The sequence below is a fragment of the Camelus ferus genome, chromosome 36, assembly GCF_009834535.1.
Source record: "Camelus ferus isolate YT-003-E chromosome 36, BCGSAC_Cfer_1.0, whole genome shotgun sequence".
In the NCBI taxonomy this organism is placed as follows: Eukaryota; Metazoa; Chordata; class Mammalia; order Artiodactyla; family Camelidae; genus Camelus; species Camelus ferus.
Genome location: NC_045731.1, coordinates 12,031,242 through 12,054,765, shown reverse-complemented (window position 1 = coordinate 12,054,765; position 23,524 = coordinate 12,031,242). Strand labels below are relative to the sequence as shown.

General features: G+C 51.2%; 2 protein-coding genes and 1 long non-coding RNA gene across 23 annotated transcripts in view; 2 read left to right on the top strand and 1 right to left on the bottom strand.

Annotated features, from left to right (window-relative positions):
- Positions 1–19,882, bottom strand: part of LOC106729897 (translation initiation factor IF-2-like) — a 56,561-nt gene extending 36,679 nt beyond the window's left edge. For all 21 annotated transcript variants that reach the window (XM_032474301.1, XM_032474300.1, XM_032474295.1 and 18 more), the window contains exons 1-2: positions 18,733–19,882; positions 17,752–18,185 (exon numbers count right to left, since the gene is read on the bottom strand). In XM_032474301.1, coding sequence (XP_032330192.1) covers positions 18,074–18,185; positions 18,733–19,877 — 1,257 coding nt within the window. In that variant the 5' untranslated portion in view covers positions 19,878–19,882 and the 3' untranslated portion in view covers positions 17,752–18,073. The remainder of the gene's footprint in view (positions 1–17,751; positions 18,186–18,732) is intronic.
- Positions 19,202–21,654, top strand: LOC116661780. The gene is made up of 3 exons (XR_004317746.1): positions 19,202–19,887; positions 20,096–20,154; positions 20,759–21,654. It is a non-coding gene; the product is annotated as an uncharacterized LOC116661780 (long non-coding RNA).
- Positions 21,655–21,695: 41 nt separating this feature from the next.
- Positions 21,696–23,416, top strand: POU3F3 (POU class 3 homeobox 3). Its single transcript, XM_032474294.1, has one exon. It carries the CDS (start codon positions 21,785–21,787, stop codon positions 23,285–23,287), a length of 1,503 nt encoding a protein of 500 aa, XP_032330185.1. The 5' UTR covers positions 21,696–21,784; the 3' UTR covers positions 23,288–23,416.
- The last annotated feature ends 108 nt before the right edge of the window (positions 23,417–23,524 follow it).

The window sequence follows — 23,524 nt, the reverse complement described above, 5'->3', positions numbered from 1 at the left end:
CCGGAGGAGCCTTACTGATCTCTTTGTACTTTCTGCCTCCTGACTACCTAAACAAAACAAAGCAAAAAAATAGAAAATACAAAAACATATCATTTACTGATTTCCCGAGACTTACCAGGAAGCAGACGTGATCTATATTTTGCAAACTGTCAAACTATCTTATAGGAAGTAAAATACAGGAAGTAAAATGCCAATTGCTATAGCATTAAAAATTGTCCAAAAATATCACAGCACTATTTCTCCAGTATAAAATTCTAATAGACTCGAAATTCGCTTTTATATTTTTAATATAAAAGATAACGGTAGTAAATTCTTTTCTGAACATTTTCTTTGAGGTAAAATATTCTATCAAAGATGTTTAGGAAATATATTCAAGCCATCTGTAATTGACAGTTCATCTTGAAAAGAGTGCCTTTTTAAATAAAAGTGAACATAGACTGAGAGCTGACCATAAAACTCTTGTTTATAATTTTTCTCTTTTTTTTTTTTTTTTTTTTTTTTTTTTTTTGCCATGGAGAATGCAAACCCTATTGGGTATCATGTATGTGACCTTCTAATATCTCTAAGCAAGAATTTAAGGGTATGCAACTTCACCCTGGCTCATTTCTCCCAAATTCATTTCCTTCTGTCTCATATTTTTATAAACTGCCTCAAATCTTGTCTTGGAATGAGGCAGAATATTAACAAATTAATAACCAATTAATTATTGGGTGAAAGTCATTTTCTGAAAGCCTTTGACCTTTACAAATAACGTCTCACCCTTTGGGGGCCAGTGGCCGTAAGGAAGATTTCGCTTAGAATAAAATCACTGCAGAGGTTTTTTCCAACCTTTATGTCACTGTCACGGTGGAGTCCCAGTGTTTCTCAGAGTTCCACAGCTGACTGTCTTTCCTCCTGGACCCTAAACAAAACCCCATCCTTCCCCGTCTCACCAGGAACCAGCCTGCCTGCACACACTCTGCTCTCAGCCCAGATGCACGGCACTCCCGGGGGCACAGAGTGCAGCCTCGCTGATGTATCCTGGACTCCCTGGAAACAGCTCCATTGTCTCCAAACAGCACCGGGACGAGGGAGAAGGTTAAAGACAGTGGCTCTGCTCGTAGCTGCGAGGCATCGCCCAGCCCTTAGGAAGGCATCTGTGAGCTGAGAGCAGAGTGAGAAGCAGAACTAGCCCCACGGCTCCTCCATCAGCCTGCAGGCAGACAGGATCTCCGGATGCGAGAGCCAACGTCAAGTTTAGGGACAGTGCTTCCTCCCCAGGGTGCTCGGATACAGAAAAATGGACACACCACTGTTGTCTACTTAGTGCAAGATTTATAGACTGTCTGACAGCCTTCCCCCTGCTATATACCTCAGTGTAATTGGACCACCCAAACTAAACTGCAATACTGATCGCAGGTTTATCTGTGAGCCTTATTCTGTTCTCATCATCCCCGAGGGCTGGGAGACATGGCCACCTCTGGTCCTGGTGCAGACGGGGCTGCGAGAGCCTGAACCACCCTTGTTTTGACAGGAGACTGGCGGGGGGCGCTGCGCTCACAAATGCCACAGGACTGCTTTGCAAGCAGGCACAGAGGCATCCCTAAACGGGGGACATCTGGGGAGCTCCAAGAAGGGGAGAAAGCAACAGGGTCCCCAGAACTGGGAAAACAGTAAGGCACCTCTGTTAAAAGCACACTGTCCCCAAGAGATATGACCAACGTTCAAAACTGGGCGACAGCACTCGTGACCTTGGGCACGTGACCTCGCCCCTGGAAGCCTCGGTTGGTTCATCTATCAGACCAGAATGTATGGTCAGACTGGATACAGGCTACACCTCAAAATGTGTTTTTTTTTTAATCTTAATGGAGGTACTGGGGACTGAACCCAGATCCTCGTTCACGCTAAGCATGTGCTCTACCACTGAGCTATGCCCTCCGCAGCAGATGACGTTTAGAGGCTCAAATAGGACAATGCACTCAAGGTGAATGTTTCAATATCTGGTACTTGATTAGTCCCTAGTAAAGCGTGGCCATTATTATTACTGCTGTCATTGTTGTTGTTGTCATAGAAATTCTCTTTTGAGTCTATGCTTGGAAACGAGAAAAGATTTGCTTGCAAGCGCTCACCTTTTCTCATCTCCCCAAACTCAGAGATGGAGCACAGGCTGCTGAATCCTGGTGGACCACCCATCCTCCAGCCCATTCAGAGGAGTTCAAAATGGAAGACAGAGAAAAGGATGCCCAGGGCCGCGTTCTGACCCGCTGCTGCATCCCCAAGCATGGTTACCTCGCTCCCATGACAAAGTCCAGGCCGAGGGTGGCAAGAACATCTTCAGAAGGAGATGGGGGCAAACCTCACAGACAGGCCCTTGCCCCGGTCGCCCTCCCAGTTTATTGTGAGGACAGTGGAATCCCTTCTGTTTCACTTCCCTGAGGTCAAGAGGGGGAAATCCCATCAAACTTGAAGTGATGGATGTTAGGGGTTGGGCGTGGGGGGTCCGTTGCTGAGCAATCTTGCTCACCTCCAGCGAATCCACGGTTCACCCTCCATAAAGACCCCACCCACACTCAAATTGATTGCCAACAATGGTTTCTTCCCGATTTCACCTGCCCCACTGCCACACCACCCCTCCCGTCCAAGTTTCTCCAGCGCCTTGGGAAACCAGTTCAAGGCTTTCTCCATCCCCCAGGGTATCCTACCCTATCTTCAAAGCCCAAGCCGTGGCACAAGAAAACTTAAAAACAGACAACAACCCTCTATTCGATGCTTACTTCAACCATCCCTTAGGAAAATGTAAATAAAACTTGCTTTTCCCTCTCCACCAATTTAGCTGTTAACCAATGCCACTGAATTGACTAGGACTGCAAGCAAAAATCAGCTCACCGCCACAGCCAAAGCAGGTGCCGCACTGACCTCTCAGACCCAGAGTGCAGAAAGCCTGAGTGACTGGGGAACTGCGTCCAGTCTCCTTGGAACGAGAGGAACTTACTTTACTTGTAAAGCAAGTTGCCCTCAGCAGTCCCCCACCTCACCCCACACACACACACACACACACACACACACACCCTGTGTGAGAGCTGGGCCCGGTGGGCTGGGCCTGTTCAACAGAGAGGAGTGAGCCCCGTGGGGCCTGAGAGAAGGGAAGAGAGAAGGACGTGCTCCTGCCCCCGCTCTTTAAAGGGCCACTCACGTGACTGCAGTTTATTTCCTGTTGTCCGCTGATTTCACGTCCAGGGCAGTTCATCAGACGGGGCCCAGAGCCTCACACATGAGACCTTTCCTTCCGGCTAACACAGTGGTTGCTCACGTATCTAACGCACCAGTGTCAGTGTTTCGCAGCAGCGCTGTTCTCAAGATGCTTTTGTATTTATTAGAAAGGATATTTTTTTAAATCGCATCAAAACTCTTTTGACGTCTTGGGTTGTTTTTTTTTTTTTCTCCTTTTCTTGAGGGAGCCTGCATTCTGGGCGAAGGGCGGTTAACAGTAGCCAGTCCCAATGGGCCAACATCTGCTTCTTTATGGGAACCTTACTTGCCAAGTGGCTGGACAGCAGTCCCCACTTGGTATTCATGGGAAGTGCTTGCTGAACAATAATGACAATAATTGCCTCTGATTCTTGTGTTTACAACACTGCCAAAGTATCATTAGGGCCTTATTTATAGATAATAATGCTTATTAATCACAAGTATTTGAATTTTGGAATGTATTAGATTAATATTCTTTTGTACCTCAGTTCTGTACTAATGCTGTGAAAGACATTTACTGAATGCAACTCATTGGGAATGCTTATTTTGAGCTGCAAAATAATGTGTGTAATTTGCAGGTGAAAGATAAAGAAATTACACGGCTACCTCTCGGCAGCCTCCACCGTGATCGATGACCAACATGGAGAGTTAGGCCCTCACTCTAAAATGGGAAAAGAAAGAAGCAAAATAAATATCGCTGTAGGACTTACTTCCAAAGAAAAAAAAAAAAATCTTGTAAATTCTTATGACAGGAGAACTTCCTAATAATAATGTCTGTTATCTTGTTTGGCCATAAATGTTCGGTGATGGTGTGACTTCGTTGACGAGGGTCTGGGGTGAGGAATAATTAGTGGTTCTGTAACAACTCCACGTTGTCTAAGTTTTTGGAGGCTCAAGGGAAAAAATCCTGTACGACTGACTAATAGTTGTAAACAGCAAAAGTACCATCTTCAGTTTAACTGCCCACTTGTTAAACAGCCTTCACTCATTTATTCATTAAATCTTTCTAGATGTTTAATTTCTGAACAAGCAAACATTATAGCTATTAAATGCTTCCTTATTTTCATGTGCATCTAGAAATAGCATATCACCACAAATTTCAAAAAATGATTGCACTTTTTCTAAGATTAATACGAAGAACATAATTTCCATTAATGTACCTGAAACAACTTTATAAATAAGTATAAAAGCATTACTAGCCCAGAGTTTTCACCTGGCCACTCCTTCCTGCTATTACAGCAAACGTGAAACCCTCAGTGTTTCTTTTTTATCTAGCCTACATTTTTATTTGTTCTTGGAGGAGTCATGCTTTATGCGTCAGAACAATACTTCAGTTGTTGAATTAGATGAATGCAAGATGTCGTGACACAATTTCCCAGAAATTTTTGAGAAAGAAAGCCAAGCTTATTCATATAGATTCTAGGTGCTATTTTTAAAATAATATTTGCAACTAGATATCTTTTTAGACCTTGCCTGTAATTAATGTTTACTAATGTCCTGTAAACTGAACCCAAATCATGCTCAAGCTTATCCTCTTCTACCAAAGGCTACTGTAAAATTGTCTACCACCTACAGCACGTAACACTGTCACATCATATTTTTGTCCCCCAAGACAGTAAAAGTGTTGCACCTTTCAATTTGCCCAATTGCCCTGAGCAAATGGTCCTCCCTAAAAGACCCCTGAAAATGCGTTCAGCAAACGTTCCCATGTCAGAGCACACAAGGAGACTCCCATTCTAATTCATTAAATGTACAATGCTAACATTTTAATCCATTGCTGAATGTAAATAACTTTAGCAATCCCAGTTGGACTATTTAACATTAATTTAACGTATTTTATAATATGTGTGTGTATCTCCTCTCGTGGGGCTAAGTAGGAAGGTGAACAATTATCTAATAACTTCAATCAATGTTCTCAGCCAAACTGGCAAGTCAGGCCCCTCCACTCTCTCATTTAAATCTAGTAACTGTCACCTGGAGGGCCACTCAGGGGTGTGCTCCCCTCTCCGAATTGGTACAATGAGGGCTCAAGTAATACCTTACAGAATCAGTTGCCAGCTTACAAATTTAACCACTACAGATAGTCAATCTACACTGCTCAAATTTCACTCTCTCTCTCTCTTTTCCTTAATAGCTAGGCAGAAAGGAAGACAGCAATGCCTGAATTCTTCAAATAATTAATTAAATTCTCCAATTTATTTTGCCTTTGGTAGACATCACCCGGTTATGATGCTAGTACTTGGATAAGGAAAGAGAATAAATGTTTTAAGAGCACAGACACCCTCTCACCTCGATGGGTACCGGTCATAGTGTCTCAACAGTGAGGCTGAGTGCCTGAAATCCCCCTGGGGGTCCCTCTGAACCTCACTAGAGCAGTCTCACCCAACTGCTTAGTCTAAGAAAGAAAGAGAGAGAGAAAGAGAGAAAGGAAGGAAGGAAGGGAGAGAGAAGAAGAAAGAAAGAGAAGAAGAAAGAAAGAACAGAAAGAAAGAAAGAAAGAAAGAAGAAAGAAAAAGAAAGAAGAAGAAGAAGACAGAAAAAAGAATAAATAAAAAGAAAAAGAAAGAAGAAAGAAAAGAAATAAGAAGACGAAACGAAAGAAGAAAGCAAAAAATACCTCTATGAAGCCTGAATAAATCCCTCCCAGGAAAGAAGAAGAAAGAAGGAAGGCAAGAAGAAGAAAGAGGAGGGTGTAGTTGTTACCTGTGCGTGGGGTGGAAGGAACTTGTTAGTCTATGAAGTTGGAGTTTAATTTGAAAGTATTGGGAAGAGAATTCACTCTGAAAAGTGGTTTCACAGAATAACTTGCTCTCTACCAACATCCGAGCAGTTTCCTAAAAGCCTGGTTGGATATGAAACTTGAGATCTGCCAACATTTTATAGTTGCCCTGAGTTAATAAGCATTTCTCCTTCTTTTCTTTAACTGACAATTTTTTTTAATAAAATTGGATCTCAGATGCCCAAACTCTGGGCAGGGGCCAGGAGGGGGTGGCGGTCATTTGCTATATTATAGTTGTGTCTGCTTTTTGGCCACAGAACACCAAAGTATTTATTCTTACAAATCTTTCTATATGTGTAACTTGAGCCTACTAAAATAGTCCTTCACTCACTTCATTGATTAAATCAACAGAAAAGATTCTTTTACACTTTTGTAGTAAATGACGCTTCATCCAAATTTTTGAATCTACACTGTGGATTTTTAGATTATATAGCCTGTTTCCTAATATCACACCACACCATTAGATAGAAAACTTTCTAAAATAAAAGGACTAGCTTATTTTCACAGTTGATTTTAAACCCCGTCTAGAGTAAAATGTTTTTACTTCTTTCCAAGTAATATTCTTTTTTTTTTAATTTTTCATTTGCGGTACTTCCATCATGTTAACTTCAAATTTTTTAAGAGATTAAAAAACAAACCTCAAAAAGCAGTTGGGCTAAACTGATTTTTATTTTCACAAGCTCGGCACTAATATTTAGACACTACCGATGAGTCATCAGTCTTTGAAATACTCTCTCTGAAATAAACAAGCAATAAATTATATGTGGGAATAAATGTCATCATAAACATCGTATATGTTTTTTCAGTAAAGAAATATACATTTACATAAACATAGAAAAGCTAACAAAATATTTTGTAATATTAGTAAAAATAACTCTGACATGAGACAGCTCCTTCTATCATGGTCCTCAAGAAAGATGCAAAACTTTATCATTTTGATTCTTTCTATCAATAAGGAGAAAGAAATTTTCAAGCATAACATTCAGGTATAACATCTCTTTACATTTGCTCAGCACAAACGGGCATTTGGATTCTTGCCGGTGTATTCATTTTAACTGTACTTTTTACTTTCACCCCCCAAAAAAAGTCTTTGAAAATGGAAAGATTCAAAAATACTACCTAAAAAGAAGCAAATAAGTAACATGTCATCCCATATTCTACAAATCACTTCAAGGATAAATATATGCTTACAACTTGCTTTTACATTTTGAATTATCACTCGATGACTGAATGTCTTTTTTAATGATACAAAGGCCCATAAAATTAAACTACTTAAAAATGTTTTCTTGACAGCAGAAAAGGAAAATTAAACTAACGCTCTTTTTCACTGCGTGCCGGATTTAATTTTGGTTCTAAGACAACAGTATTTAATTTGCAAGGGAAAAAAAAAAAGAAAAAAAGTAACTGAATTTAGATAGATGTTTACATTCTAAATGTACCTTCTGAAGTATGGTGCCCTTTTCATTTTATGCAAAGGAAGTTAGGTTCATAGTATTTTTAAATGAGGTGTGCTGAAAATATTAATGTGTGCACAGATTTTTTTTTTTTTTTTTGCTGATTTCTGTGGTGTCATTTACAGCTGGCACAATTCAGATTTCAAAAGAAATTCTGACTTTTTTTTCAGCAGGAATAAAAACTCTGCCTCTTATTTTAAGACTCTTATAGAATGTATTGTTAATCGTGGAAGTTTGGTACATTACACATGGGCATGTCACATGCAAATGTATTCAGTGGGGTATGTATATATTTTGTTACGTTATGTACATAAACATCTACCCTCGTGCATATGCATATTTACATCATGCGTAAATATGTGCATATTACCAAAGGGTCCTATACTGAAGAGGAGGAGTTTCTAGGGACTGCCATACAATATTTTAGTTAACTGTTAACTGAGGGCTGTTTTCTATGAAAGTAACTAGGTTTTCTTTTTTCTTTCTTTTTTCACAGTCCCAAAGGTGGGCGTGTATAGACGTGGTTTAGTTATTCCTGTTTTCCAAAAGGCTAGTTTTATCATCTTATGTCAACATATGCTTTAAATAAATTAGTAATGCCCTCGCCTTCACCTTGTCCTTCTCTTAGGAAGGCCTATGGGCAAATAGCTTGATAAATAATTCAAAGAAAAGCTAAACTTTGATTCCAAAAACAAAAGCTCATCTGGTTAAACATTAACATTTTACCATTAACATTCTTTACTAAGATTTAGCTGTCTATACATTATCTTATGAAAAGGAGTGATTCTGAAAGAGTCTGAAGACACTGGCTGGTGAGGGTCTCTTGAGGTGAGTGTGTATAAATTTCACTTAGAGCCTTTCGCCAGCACAGAAGAGCTTATAAAGGATCATGGCTAACAGTAAAACCATCTGATGTCCATCTAAATCCAAGAAACAAAAAATATGTGTACCACTGGGCTTCCCAAGTTATTGAAAGCTCTCAGATGCAAACATTAGGGCAAAAGGAGGACAACTAACAGTATTGATAAAGTTTATTTTTAGGATCCTCCGAAACTCATGCCATCAAAAATACAGTTGGGCGATTGGGTTCATATTCTGTGATGGAGAGAAATGTTTAGCCTTTTTCTGAATTCCCTCTGCCCTGTTCTCCCCTCCAGCGTTGAACGGTCTGGATGAGACTGGTTCATGTTGTGAGGAGGGATTTCATTCGGTCCAAGTTTTCTTCTGCTAGTCTGCTTTTCTTTTTCAAATAAGAGATAACTGACAGCCCTGTTTTGTATGAAATTATGGAAATCACAGACTGGGAGAAAGGGGAGTCATTATTTCAGAACTGAAAAGGTGCGAGTGTCTTCATTCGGCCCCCTCCCCACAAATTTCCCATCACTGGAAAGGAGCCAGTAAACTGGCTGGCTGGTCAGCTAAAGAGACCCAAAAAGTGGTTTTTCAATTGATTCCTATCTCCACCCGACGCCTCCCAAACTAAAAAACAACCTCCACGCAGGCCATTTTAAAGGCCAGGACAGAGAAGTAGCAGATACATAAGCCCCAGAAACGTGGCTTCCCGGTGGGTGGAATCCAGTCTCCAGGGCAGACTGGTGGCTAGAAAAATGCTCTCGGGCGCATCTGTCAGCGAACATTGTCCCTCTCGGCTCACCCTCGCTCACGTGAGTCCGGGTGTTCGCCGAACATCCTTGGGCCACAGAGGGATCTCTCTGGGACGCAGATGGGATGAAGGCGAAGGAACGAGACTCCCGCGTGGGGGGCGGGGGAACTCTAGGTGGCCGATTTAGATCTCAAGGCTGCACCAGAGCATCCCTCACCGCCTCCCGCCCTGCCCTGCGCGCGCACACCGCACTCCCACGTACACACCTCACACACACACACACACACACACACACACACCCGCACATGCGCGCACACCTGCACACACACACCCGGACCCAAACACCGCACATGCACACACCCGGACGCACACACACCGCACGCGCACCCCGCTCCAAGCCGCTCTCCTCGCCAGACGCGCCGGAGGGAGGTGAGGCGGCCGAGCCCCTCCCCGCGCCCGGCACTGCCCCGCGAGCGGACAGCGCGGTTCTGGGGCCTCCGGAGCCCGCCCGCTCGCGGGAAGGAGGCGCGCGTCCGCCGGCTCCAGCGGGGGCGGCCCGACGCCGGCCGGAGAGGGACGCGAGCGAGGCGGAAGGGCCGGGGAGGGGGGACCGGCCGCGCCCCCGCGCCTCCTCCCGCGCGCTCTCCCTCCCCCTCCTGCGCCACGGCCGGCAGCTCGCGCGCGGAGGGGGCGCCGGCTGTGCGCGTGCGCGCGGGCCGGGCGCGGCCGTGGGCAGCGCGGGGAAGCCACCCGGGCCGGGCCGCGCGCGGGCGGCGCGCTGGCTCCTCCGGCGCCGGCCTGCAGGGGGCGCGGCGCTCGCGGGGCCCCGAGACGCGGAGGAGGGGCCGAGGAGGCCGGCACCGAAGCGCGTTCGGCCGCGCATCTCCGGAAGGTCGCGTGGATCCCGGAGGCCGATGCTCGCTCGCCGGACGGGGACGGCGTTTTCACACTTGTCACCAACTAGTCGGGCCCCGCGGCCGGAGGGATTCGGGAACTGGCCGAGGGAGGGCGCCTCCTGGCCGGTGGCCTTGCCTTCCCGCTCGGTACTCCGGGTGGGGAGGGGGGCTTTTCTTCTCGCTCTCGCACCGCCGCACCCGGCGTCGGAAAGTTTCCTACCACTTGGGGGACGGAGGCGGACGAAGTGCGAGCCTGCTTCCAGGCCGGGACGACCCGAAAGTACCCGAAGTGTCGCCGGCCAGCCGCGCTCCCGGCTTCCCCAGCAGTCACCGCCCCCCCTGGCCGAGCGGCCCCGTGGACGCCGCAGGCCCTGGGCCGGGGGCCGCGGAGACCTGGGAGTCCGCCGCCCGCCCAGTGGGCTCGGCGCCTCCACCCGCGGGGATTGCCCGCCCTGCGGCGTCTCTAGAGGAGGACGATGGGGGCCGCGATCCCATAGGAATGGAGTTTGCGTCCTCTGGGGGCACCTAGGGGGCTCGGTCCCGCCCAGGGCCTCTGCAAATCCTCCAGGAGGGCGCCGGGGCCGAAAGTGCGTTTGGAGTAGAACCTCGGACTCTGGGGTGATTCAACGTCCCTTTCTCACTCCAGAAGTTCAGCTGAGCTTGGGTTGGTGACTGTCCCCCGTCCTGATCTGGACCCAGCACCCAAGGCCAGAGGTGTGCAGATTTTTTTTTTAAGACTCACATCGTGTAAGTGTGAGATTTTTATCAGGCCGCACAGATTACTTAAAGCGTACCATTTCTCCGCGATTCAATTTTATTAGGATTTACTCTCATTTGTGCTTGGCTTCTCTAGGGAAATAATGCTTTGATTAATGTAATCCTGGCCCGGGATCCGCCACATGCCCCTCGCCCCTCTCCCAAGAGAAAGGGGCCTGTTTGACAAACAATAACAGAGCAGCAACTCTTGCAATCTGCCCACACCTTCGGGGGGTGGCTGGAAAGAGGGTGACACACGATCACACGCCGTTTGCTAAATGCAAGGGTGAGTAGAGGGAGCGGGCTCTGCAAGGGATGAACTTTCCAGACGCAGAGTCCTGGGCCCCGAGGCGCGGGGGCTCACGGGGAGGGCCCCCGGGCGCGGGCCCGCGTGGGTGCCTGTGCGCGCCTGCCCTCTGCTCGCTCAGGCGGTCTGTCTCTTTGTCCCTCGCCACAGGCCTCGGCGACGGAGATCTGCGCGCTCCCCGGGGGCAGCCCCCGTACCCAGGGCGCGTCCACAGCGCCCACGCGTGGCCCCAAAGCACCTCGAGAGCAGATCTTAGGGGAGAACTAGGCACCGACCCGAGGCGCCCCGCAGCTGCCTCAACCTCGGCCTGGAAGCTAGAACGCAGGGCCAAATTCAAGGGCTCTCCTCATGCATAGATGCATGCACCCACCCAGCCGTGCACACAATACAGATCCGCCGGCGCAGGCCCCGAGAGCTGCGCTCGCCCCTGCTGCGGGCTGAGAGCGGGAGCCCCCTTCCCGCTCTCCCTCCTCCCGCACAGCCCGGCCCCCTCCCCGAAGGAGAGCAGCTCCATTACGAAAAGGAGCGCAGAAAGGAAATCCCAGGCTCCGAGGCGCCCGCCGACGCTCCTCTGGTCCCCAGTCCCCACCCCCACCGTCCCCAGCTCGGGGAGGGCGGGGACGCGGCGGTGCGAGGGGTCCTGCCCTGCTCCGCCAGAACAAAGCCCACCGCGGGAGCCCGCGGCCGCGCACCGAGCCGGTGACAATGGCGAGGCGGCGGCGCCGAGCTCCACGTCCGCGCTCCGGAGGCGGCGGCGGGCGGGAAGGAGGCCTAGAAGATGGGGTGCAACTTGTACCGGGTTTTCCCGGGCGGCGGCATCTCGCTGCTGCGTCCCGGGTGACCTGTTAGGGTGACTCAGCGTCTACCTCGTGCTTCGTCCCGCACCCCTGTCTCCATCTCTCCGGTGCCTCCGGCCCCGCTCTCTTCCCTGCTTTCTCCACCTCACTCGCTCTACGTTACTCCTTCTCCCCTGGCCTTTTTTTTTTTTTTTTTTTTAATCTCTTCCCATTTTTCTTTTCTATAGAAAAGCAATGCTAATTCGAATTCTGAAGGCCGCTCTGGGTGTTCAGATTAACAGCTCGGAAGCCTTGCAGGGCAGTGCGGACGGGAAAAAGCAGAGTAATGGACGCCTCTTAATTTTATTATGCAAACTGTACTCTCTGTAAAATAAAATGCGGTCTAAGGAAGGGGAGTCCGGCCCTGGGACCTCCACAAGCCACCGCCTAGTTGGGAGAAGCTGCTTCTGGGGACCACAAATCACAGGAGAGGTGGGCAGGGAGACCCCACCGCTGCAGAAATGAGACCCCCAGTGCAACCTTTCCAGGGAAAGTTCCAAACCTCATTTCCTAACCCTGGAAAGGAATCGCTTGCCAGACCCTAGCCCTGAAATCATAGTGCCTCCGAATTTCAGATGCTTACTTGGATAGTCCGTAGTTTTCCTAGTAAAGTTTTATCTGTTTAATTTTTGCGATGTGAATTTCAAAAAGAGGGAGCACGGCCTGTGCCATTTGGACAATACATGCCTGCACTTCTGGAGATTTTTTGCACCCTGACATACATGAAATTAAGATTTGACGTCTGCCCAGCACCACTGTAAGCCTGAGATCCTCCCCTTGGGCTTCACTGAGTAACCAGGCTCCCTATGGGAAATTCAGGAGGAGGGTGTGAGTGGACACGTAACTTTTAACTTGGGGCAAACAAGCCCCAGTTGCATGAAGTTACAGTGAGCAAGGTCACTTGGTTCAACCACCAAAATCTCTTTGCCAGATATTTTAGTGCTGAAATTCTATTGCTGCAAACCATGGAGTAGTTGAGGTATCAAATATCAGTGAATATTGGTACTGAATTTTCAAAGTGAACAAAATAGCCACATTTTCTTCAAGACCACCCCACCCCCAACTCTGGGCTGCTGGTCCAGGATGGGCCTAGGGAGGAAGCTGGAAAGTGAAGTGGGAGCTTCAGTATTCACAGGAGAAAAGACAGCACAGGAGCATCATTTGGGAAAAAAATACCCAAAAAAGAGCAGCCTTCAGCCTGAGCTGCAATCTGAACCCTGTTCCTCTGACAATAGCTAAGTTCAAGTGTCAAAAATCTAATAATAATAATAATTAATAAAAAAAAACAGAGGTCTGCAACAAAGGCTCTTCTCTATCAGGAGACTAGCCAGTTCCAATCCAGAAAGGAGAAGCTGTATAGAGAATTTGGGGGTTTGGAGCAGGAGGGTGTCCTCCCAGGTAGAAAGGAGAGTTAATTCTGTTAGGGCCATGAGCTTGGAAAATCCAACCACCCCTCTGGCAAAGCTGAGTTAATATTTTGTTTTTAAAAACACAGATGCAAAAACACCAAGTTGACCTTGGAATATTTGTCTAGCTAGACATACCCACATGTTTTTGTTAATAAATCATCATCATCCCTCTGGTCAATCAGCCGGGTTCTCAGTTACCTCGTCCTGTGAATTTAAATTCCAAGAAGACCATTGTGTTGGTGGGGGGTGAGGGGAGCAGGCAAGAATAGTTCATCGGTTGTGCCAGCCACGACTTCCCCAGCGATTGGTAGCTCTCATTACCAGACTTGTCGGGTGTACAGATGCAGCTACCGTGGGCAGACTTGGAAATGGGTCGTTTTTAAAGCGTCCACTTGATGACCAACTTATCGGGCTTTCTTAACTCAAGACTCCACAATCTGAAATGGCCTGTGGTTTAAAGCTGCCCTCTAAGCATCAGATGTAAAGCTTCTTACTTTCGGGTGAGAAGTCGCAGCTGTCTGAATTTATAATTGCTCCTTCAAGCCCATCTAAGACAACGAAGGGCTCGCTCCTCTCCTACAGATCAGATAAACCAGTTATCAAAGTGATACAAAGAATTGGGAGGAACCACCGGTACGCTTCAGAAAACTTCGCGAGACTTAAAAACAACTTATCCACTGCCAAAGCAACAAATTCTCATTTCCACCCAAAAGCTACCGTGCACGAGCCCTTTCCTTTGTGTATGGCCTACAGTGATTATATAGCCCCATGGATAGTGGTCACATAGCACAGAGATTAGAGAGTGTACCCAGCACACAGTGGGTTGTGAGTATGCCAAACACTTCCATTTGTAAATGCGAACAGCAAATCTGAGCTGAGCTGCTACAGTATCAGACACAGCACCTTCTCGTTCTCAAATGGACGCAAATGAAGAAATACCCACTTCGTATTTTGTGCATTTGACCCAGGTAATGTTCTTCATTCTCTCATTTGGCAAAAGCAATTTCACCATCCCCAACAATTAAAAGTCTGTAGCTTTGCCCAGCTCTCTGGATCTTAATTCATACCCAGCTTGATTATTTCCACCTCCAAATCATTATAGAATATGCTAACTCGCTCTCTATAATAATGTCAGTCCTGAAATTAACTTGTTGCTTTACCCAGAATTATTCTTTTTGGTTTTCTTTACTTTCGATAACCTAAGACTGTAGATATCAAGAGAAGCACACTGTTTTTTTTTTTTTTTTACTTCAGGGTTGTTTTTTTTAAAGTAACTTTGCAAATAAGGAACGTACGTACGTAGCAGCCAAGATAGTAACAATCCCAGATCTCATGAAAAGTGATACCAAAAATGATGCTCTATATATGTACTCAGCTATGCTTTGCAAAATGCCTGCCTAAATTGAAAAGTTCCTCTTCTTCTTCATAATTTTTAAATGCATTTAGCAGCTCGGGGCATGCAGACTAACCTAGAGCTTTGAGGCACTGGTCCAGTGCATGCGGACCTCCCCCAGAAGTCTTTTGTCCGAAACATCCAGAGAGCTGAAGAAAAAGTGATGTTTGGACTCAAATTACATAGTTTCTTCCATTTTCCACTTTGTTTCATTAGCACAAACCTGACAGTTACACTTCCCGACTCTGGATGTGAGAGCTCGTGGACAAAAATCACGGAGTGAGAATGGTTTTCAAAGTCTCCTTTGCTTATGTTACTCTAATAATCTTTCCACCCTCCTAGATGAAATACCATTTAAATGCAAACCTTGTCTTTTTCAAGTTAGTTTCAAAGAAAAACTTCTGGCTGGCTTGGAGTCGAGTTGGAAAGAATAAGGTGTCTTTCCCCCTCCTCCAGAGGACTAGCGGAGCCTCCAGCCCTGGGCCCTTCCCAGCAGGTGCTGGGACACACTCGCAGGTGCAGGGAGCTGCTGATCCACGAAGTCGGTTTCTCCCTCCCAGCCTCTCCCGGCTTCTCTTAGTCAGGCTCTCTAAATCTCCTTGGGAAAATTGTGAGTGACAAACAGACTAATTCCTCAGAACCAGGAAGGATTTGCCCTTCACTATTTTAGGAAGCTTTCCACATAGCTTTTCATCCTTCGCCACAATCAAGTTCAGTCTTCCTTGGCAGCATCTAAAAATCTCTGAGGCAGAAACCCAGTGCTCTCTCAAAACTTTTCTTCAACCGTGTTAAGTCACATTGTGCTAAAAAGTTTCCAGCCCACAGTTACCTCTACACCATGGCCGGTTTGTATTTCCTTTTCCCTAACAAGCCTTTCAAGGATAAGTCCAAAATCCTTCTACAACCAGAGCAGGTACCAAGAATGAAAGGAACCACTAAATATCAAATGGAGTAAAAGAGAGGTCCAAGATGCCGGGCTAAATGTGCAGGAGCATGAGTGTTACTGAAAAGTCAAAGCATGCATTGAATTGAAAAGCGTTCACTATTTAACAGATAATACCTTTAGGGTGGATTTTATCTTCTTGACTGTTTCCAAAACAACAACAACCTGCAAGGTAGCTTCTGAAGTAGCTAACTACATAACCTTAATGATTTTTTTGAAAGCGTTTTTGCTTTCACAGCCTAACTGTTTTCCAGACTTCTATACAGTGCACGGAAAGAAATGGAGGAACACTTTTGGGGACGGTTTTTCTTTCAGGGCCATTTCACAGAAGGGGCTGGGTGGGAGATGGGGAGGGCATTGTCCTCCTATTTTAAGGCCCTGTGTTATGCAATGAATTCACTCCTCGAGCTGAATATGCATAGAAAGGTAGGGGCATTTGTTCCTTTGGCAAGTTTGGGAGAGCAGATTTGCTTTTGAAACGGCTACATTTTACTCAGTACCTGCTAAGACGAGTCAGTGCGCCCCCTGCTGACAAGTCAAGAGTGCGACTCCTGGGCACTTCCAAAGTTTATTTTGTTCAGTAAACCGTGTCATATAAAATTAACAACAACCAATAAAATTAGCTTATATGTTTCAACTGTAAAAGTCCAAAACAAAATAAAGCTAGTTTTGGGGGCGCTAGAAATCTCTAGCTTGGCTTCTTCTCTTTGGCTGAACCAAGGTCCTTTTATCTAAAGCCCAGTGCACAAACATATAGCTTAATGTGACTAGTGTTCTTCCTTTTCTTTCTTTCTCTATGGCAACCAATATGCTCTGCTCAGAAATGTTCCCCATCAAGGAAACAAATGATCTTCAGGGAGCGGCTCTATATGGCATCTGGTCCAATGGAGCACAGAGAGTTAACCTCAGTCAAAAGCGACGCTGCCAAGCACGCAAACAAGGAGTGGAAAACCGGCGATTCTTACCACCCACCCACCCCCCCCCCGACCAAAACCTCTTCCTCCCTCCTGACAAGCCATTTCATTGATTTGGCATCAACTGTTTCCAAAGAAATTACAAATTTTAAATCGCAAGGTGTTCTGGATACAAAAGGGCAATCATATCCCAGCCATTTGATTCTACCCCCTCGGCGCCCCAGACGCGACTTCCTTTAAAAAGAACAAAACCAAGAACCTTTGAGAATCCTCTCCAGCCCCGTTGCACGAAAGTAAGGTGCTCACACGGGCTTGGACGTGGCCTAGCTATTTCCTCCACCCATATTCCTCCAATTAACTTCCCCTAGCAAGCAACTGCACCCTTAATTTGTACAAAACCCAGGGACGGTGGCAAGGAAGGGTGAGGGTTGGGTGGGGGGGCAGGGCGGCTGTCAAAAATAGGAAACAAAGTAAAGCAGTTTGCTATGCTAAAGCCCCAGCCTCCTTTGGGAATAAAGTGTAGGATGTCCTGGTTAGTTTTGATTGATCACCCTCTTTCTGACAGACTTTCCCTATCGAGCTGGGAGGCTGCAGCCAACCGCCTGCTCCCCAGACACCGCATTAACCAGGGGTGCTCCGACTTCCTGCCTCTTCCTCCTCCCCTCCTTCCTTCTTCTCCCGCTCTCTGCCCTCCCTTTGCCAAGCCCCCTCCCTCCCTCCCTCCCTCCATCCCCCTGCTCCCAGCAGGAATCCCCCACCCCAACTCCAGGCAGGCACACACAGTTCACATCAGCCCTGGCTACAGAAAGGGGGTTTCTTTCCCTCTAGCCCTGATTCTCCAGAAAAAGAAAGAAAGAAATCCAAAAGCAAGAAATATTTATAACAGTGCTTCATAATCACTTCTTTTCTAGGGCTTTTATATTTCCCTGACCATCAACAATTAAAATTAATAGCACTGTCTTCACCCCTCCACCCAACCCCGCCAAAAAAATAAGTGCCTTGCTGTGGAGAGCTTTGGAATGAGTCCATCTTTTTATGTAATATTTTAGCAGAGCTGGGTTTTTTTACTCTCCCCCCAACGCTCTTTCCCTTCCTTCCTTCAAAACAGTTGCTCTGTGAATCCTGTCTTGTCCCAAGCCAGGAAAATAAGCTCCCAAACCTACAAGAGCATAAATAAACCAGAAAGGAGGGGGAGAAAAGAGAAAGCAGGGAAAGAAAATGTAAAACACTTACCGAGCAAACTTCCAGGGTTATACTTTAAAATAAATGATGTTTTATTGTTTTTTTAAATAAGATGACTGAGGGGGAAGGCATGGTCTCAACTCCCCAGAACCAGAACGCCGCCGCCTTAGTCTTCCCCTTACACTGACTCCTCGAAGCCTAGCTCTCCGCTGGTCTATTATTTTCACCAAAATATATGAAAATGTATGCAAATGAAAATCAGCACTAACTGTTCTCCCCTTGTTATATACTTTGGATTTTTTTTTCCAGACAAAACAATCACACTCTGCAAAGGGAGGGGGCGGATGGGTGGGGCTGGGGAGCGAGTGGAGAACTAAGTATGCGGAGGGGGAGGACGAAGGGGACAGACCTCGGAACAGAAGGATATTTCTGATTTCGAGGAGCACGGCGTTTTGGGGGGCTTCCCGGACGCGCATACACCCTCCCTGAAAAGAAAGAAAGAAAGTGAATGTGTCTACAGAGGCGCTGTATCACGTTTCACCAGGCCACCTGAGGCTGTTTTTGAAAGCGTGTACTGTGAAATTCATAGCAGTAATTTAGACAAAATCCTCACTGTATATTAATGAAAGGGCCCCATGGCTCTGTTCCTATCCTCCCCATTCAGTGTAAACAAAACCACGAGACTCTCCCGGTTTTTGAGCCGGATCCAAGCAAAATCGGCAGGAAAGGAAAACACGGGGTGTTGGCACCGACGACTCAAACGTCTACACCTGGAGATCTCGGATTTATTCAATGAAATCTGTGTTCCATCTTTCATCTATACATATACGCGTACATAAATATAAAAAGGAACCTTGGAAGGGGGACGCAGAGGGAAAAACCAGTTCTAGCTGGGGTTTGGTTACCGCTGCCCTTCGGGTCTGTATCTTAGCAGTAATGGCTTGGCTAAAACCTACCCAACCAGGGCATCTCTCAGCCCGCACGCCGGAGCTGCCCCGGATCCTACACGAACGCTACGCGTCTGCCGCTAACCTGGAGATCTCGCCAGGGCTGGGCACAGCGGCTGGGCTGCAGAGCTCCGGCTCTAACCGAGTGCCCCTAGCTGCGCTTGGCAGAGGAATCATTCGCGGGAGAAGGGCGGCCCCGAGCACCCCGGCGGCTCCGCGTCTGCGTCCGGGGTTGGCGAGCGAGGCGGGAGCCCGGGACCGCCCGCCGGAGCCGAGGCCCGGGCAGCGGGCAGGGCGGGCGCCCCGCGGCCGGGTGCGGGGCGCACGCACACGCACATGCACACTCATTAGGGACGATGTATTTATTGAATGTCCGAGTCGGGTTAGTTCATTGGAAATCCCCGAGGAGGGTTCAATTTGCCCTTGTTTTCGTTGCCACTTTCTCTTTTTTCTTGGTTCGCTGAGGCTCCTCTGTGCCGCGTTTCCGCTCGGCCGCGTCCCCCACCCCCGCTCCTCCCGCCCACCCCGCGCGCTCCCCCTCCCGGTCCCCTTAACTCTTTCCGCCGGGCCCGGCTGAGAACCCGCTCGGCGCCGCCGGCCCCATCCACTCCGCAAACCAGCTGAGGCAGGAAAGAAAGGAAAAGCACCACCGTGCCTAAGAATAGCGAGCCGGCGAAACGCCACCAATACCAACCGCACCGAAATAAATAAATACACACCCGCACCCGCACACAATGTGAGCGGCGGAGGGCGCGGCTGGCGGATCCGGTTCCTTAGGCCGCTCCCGCGGCGGCGGGCTTCCTGACGCCTTTGGGGTGGACACACTTGCGGTGTGTCTATGGGGGAAGGTCGGCCGATGGCTCCGCCGCCCGGCATCCCGGGACTCGCCAGGGCAAGCACGCTCCTCGCCGGAATCCCAGCGGAGGGGGCGGGAGGAGGGAGAGGCGGGGGTGGGGAGCTCGCGGCAGCCCGCGGTCCGTCTCGCACGCGCGGGCACCGCGCTGGTCCCAGGCTGCAGGTTTCCCAGACGATGGCATCCGAGAACTTAAACAAAGGGGGCCGCCGCCGGCGCGAAGCGGCTGAGGAAAGTTGCGGTGGCGGATTTCCAAGGAGCGTGGCCGCTACCCGAGCTCTGGGCGCCGCGAGCTCCCCCTTCCCACCCCCGCCGAGGCAGGGACGGGGGCCGTCTGGCGAAGGAACAAGGAAACTTTGAAACCACTGGGGACACATCTGCCTATAGGTATTAGCGTGAATGGCGCATCCGTGCCGCGCGCGTTACAAATCTCTGGGATGGGGTGGGGGGCGGGGAGGGCGGCGACACAACGCAGTACCAGGTGGAGTGGGTAGGTCGCTATTTTTCATGATTTTCCCTCTATGTTCTCCTGCTGACCCCCCCTCCTTCTTCCCACCCCACTCCCTTTCTCTCCCCTTTCTTTCCCCCTTCCCAGACCTATTGCGATGCCCAGCGCCACGAAGGGAACACCAACGTCTCGGCCGGACACTAAGAGTTAAGATGTGGCGGAGGGGGTGGCGGGGGAGGGGCGGGGAGGAGAAAGTGGCGAGCGGGAGGGAGGCGTAGGGGTTGGGGGGGGGGGCGACAGATTTCCAGCTTCTACGACGCTCTGCCTAAATTAAAAAGCAACCAATCGGAACGGCCGGAAGGGGGGCCGCGCGTCCTAAGCCAGTCATTCCGGGCCTGCCAATCACCCAGCGGGTAGCCAATCAGCGGGGGCCCTGGTGCTCGACTTCCTTGTATTTGGGAAAGTGTGGTGGTGGGTGCGCGCTCGCGGCGGAGGGTAAACATTCGACAGTCCCCGCTCTGAGAGGGAGGGACAGAGAGCGAACTGTCAGATCCGAGCGGATCGGGCGGGCGAGAGAGGGAGAGAGAGAGAGAAAGAGGGAGGGAGAGGGAAAGAGAGAGGGCGAGCGCGCGAACCAGGGCGGAGAGCGAGCTCCCGCGGCAACTCCGCTCCGGCACGGCCAGCGCCAGCGCCGTCGGTGCACCCTCCAAGCCGCGCACGGTGCCCACTGGAGTTGGTTGTGTATCAAGGATCCCATATATGCACACACACACCTCCACCAATGCACTCTTCTTCCTCCTCCTCCTCCAGACCTCTGCTGGGAAAAAAATAAAACACCAACCCCAACCGTCAGCAGCAAGGTAACAGAGAAACTCAACCTCGTTTTTCTCCTGTTCAATTTTTTTCCTTGTTATATTTGTTTCCTAATTTCTGCCCAAAAGGAAAGATGTCGCATCAGGCTGTGACTGTTGCGAGGAGAATGAAAAAGGACTCTTGTTTCAGAGGCAGCCAAGAGCTCCAGCAATAGCAACTTCAGAGAAATGCACCATCGAAAGAAGTTTTCCTAGGACACAACAAAACTTGAAAGGAGAGGACCAGAGGGGGAGAGCAGGAGCCAGCCTCTCCTCTCGGCACGCGAGCAGCCAGCATCACCACGCCTTCAAGGACGGGAAAAGTTTTCCTACTCTGAGGGGAGCCCAGTGAGCTGCGTTCCTGGGGAGGAGGCACGGAGCGGCCAGCCGCTGGTCGTCCACGGTTTGGTTAAGAAGAAAGGAGCGGCTTCTTTCTTTGTGTTTCCCGTGAAATCTCCACTTAGCAGGTGGACCGAGCCCCGGGCCCGGGCCGAGTCCGCGCTTGGCCGCGGACAGGAGGAGGAGGAGCGCGAGCCAGCGCGCCCGGCCCGGAGCCCCAGCGCAGGCCCGCGCCCCGCCCGGCGAGCCCCGCTGGAGCGAGCCGATCGCGCCGGGGCTGGGGGGCGGCCACGACCCCCCCTGAGGGGGGCGGCCACGGAGCGCGCCCCGAGAAGCGAGACCCCCTCCCCAGAGCGCGGCTCCTGCTGCGGCTGCTGCTGCTGCTGCTGACCAAGGCCGGCCGGCGACCCCCGCGCCCTGCCCAGCGGCCTTGCAGCTGCAGCCGGCGGCGGCGGCGGCGGCGGGGGCGGAGGCGGCGGCGGCGGAGGCGGCGGGGCCGGCGGGGGCCCGGGGCGGGGGCGGGGGCGGAGCGGGGGGAGGCGGCGGGAGGCGGGGGGGCGCGGCGGCGGCGGCGGCGGCGGCGGCCGCGGCCGCTGCTGCGGCGGCGGCGGTGGTGGCGGCGGTGGGGTGGCGGGAGCGGAGCGGCATGGCCACGGCGGCTTCTAACCCCTACCTGCCGGGGAACGGCCTGCTGGCGGCCGGCTCCATCGTCCACTCGGACGCGGCAGGGGCCGGCGGCGGCGGCGGCGGCGGCGGGGGCGGTGGCGGCGGCGGCGGCGGCGCGGGGGGCGGCGGGGGCGGCATGCAGCCCGGCAGCGCCGCCGTGACCTCGGGCGCCTACCGGGGGGACCCGGCCTCCGTCAAGATGGTGCAGAGCGACTTCATGCAGGGGGCCATGGCCGCCAGCAACGGCGGCCATATGCTGAGCCACGCGCACCAGTGGGTCACGGCCCTGCCCCACGCCGCCGCCGCCGCCGCGGCCGCCGCCGCCGCCGCCGTGGAGGCGAGCTCGCCGTGGTCCGGCAGCGCCGTGGGCATGGCCGGCAGCCCCCAGCAGCCGCCGCAGCCGCCGCCGCCGCCGCCGCAGGGCCCCGACGTGAAGGGCGGCGCCGGGCGCGACGACCTGCACGCGGGCACCGCGCTGCACCATCGCGGGCCGCCGCACCTCGGGCCACCGCCGCCGCCGCCGCACCAGGGCCACCCCGGGGGCTGGGGGGCCGCTGCCGCCGCCGCCGCCGCGGCCGCCGCCGCCGCAGCCGCTGCGCACCTCCCGTCCATGGCCGGGGGCCAGCAGCCACCGCCGCAGAGTTTGCTCTACTCGCAGCCTGGGGGCTTCACAGTGAACGGCATGCTGAGCGCACCCCCGGGGCCGGGCGGCGGCGGCGGCGGCGCGGGCGGCGGCGCCCAGAGCCTGGTACACCCGGGGCTGGTGCGCGGGGACACGCCCGAGCTGGCCGATCACCACCATCACCACCACCACCACGCGCACCCGCACCCGCCGCACCCGCACCACGCGCAGGGGCCTCCGCACCACGGCGGCGGCGGCGCGGGGCCGGGACTCAACAGCCACGACCCGCACTCGGACGAGGACACGCCGACGTCGGACGACCTGGAGCAGTTCGCCAAGCAGTTCAAGCAGCGGCGCATCAAGCTGGGCTTCACGCAAGCCGACGTGGGGCTGGCACTGGGCACGCTGTACGGCAACGTGTTCTCGCAGACCACCATCTGCCGCTTCGAGGCCCTGCAGCTGAGCTTCAAGAACATGTGCAAGCTCAAGCCGCTGCTGAACAAGTGGCTGGAGGAGGCGGACTCGAGCACCGGCAGCCCCACGAGCATCGACAAGATCGCGGCGCAGGGCCGCAAGCGCAAGAAGCGGACCTCCATCGAGGTGAGCGTCAAGGGCGCGCTCGAGAGCCACTTCCTCAAGTGCCCCAAGCCCTCGGCGCAGGAGATCACCAACCTGGCAGACAGCCTGCAGCTCGAGAAGGAGGTGGTGCGGGTCTGGTTCTGCAACCGGCGCCAGAAGGAGAAGCGCATGACGCCGCCGGGGATCCAGCAGCAGACGCCCGACGACGTCTACTCGCAGGTGGGCACCGTGAGCGCCGACACGCCGCCGCCGCACCACGGGCTGCAGACGAGCGTGCAGTGAAGGCACGGGCGCCGCGCGGAGCGGGCCGCCGCCGCCACCACCGCTGTCATCCCGCCGCCGCCCCCGCCGCCGCCGCATCGGGCCGGGCCGGGCCGCCCTCTCCTCCGCCCAAAGACAGGCATGCCCGCCCTGGGAGGAACGGAGAGGGACGCACCGAGGAGACGTGGTTTGAAGTCCAAGGAAGGAGGGGCAAGCAAACAAACCAACAAACAAAGCATCACAAATGCCCAGACTGTT

Excerpts from the sequence above, each read along its gene's own strand:
- POU3F3 (XM_032474294.1), top strand. The coding sequence starts at position 21,785 with ATGGCCACGGCGGCTTCTAACCCCTACCTGCCGGGGAACGGCCTGCTG.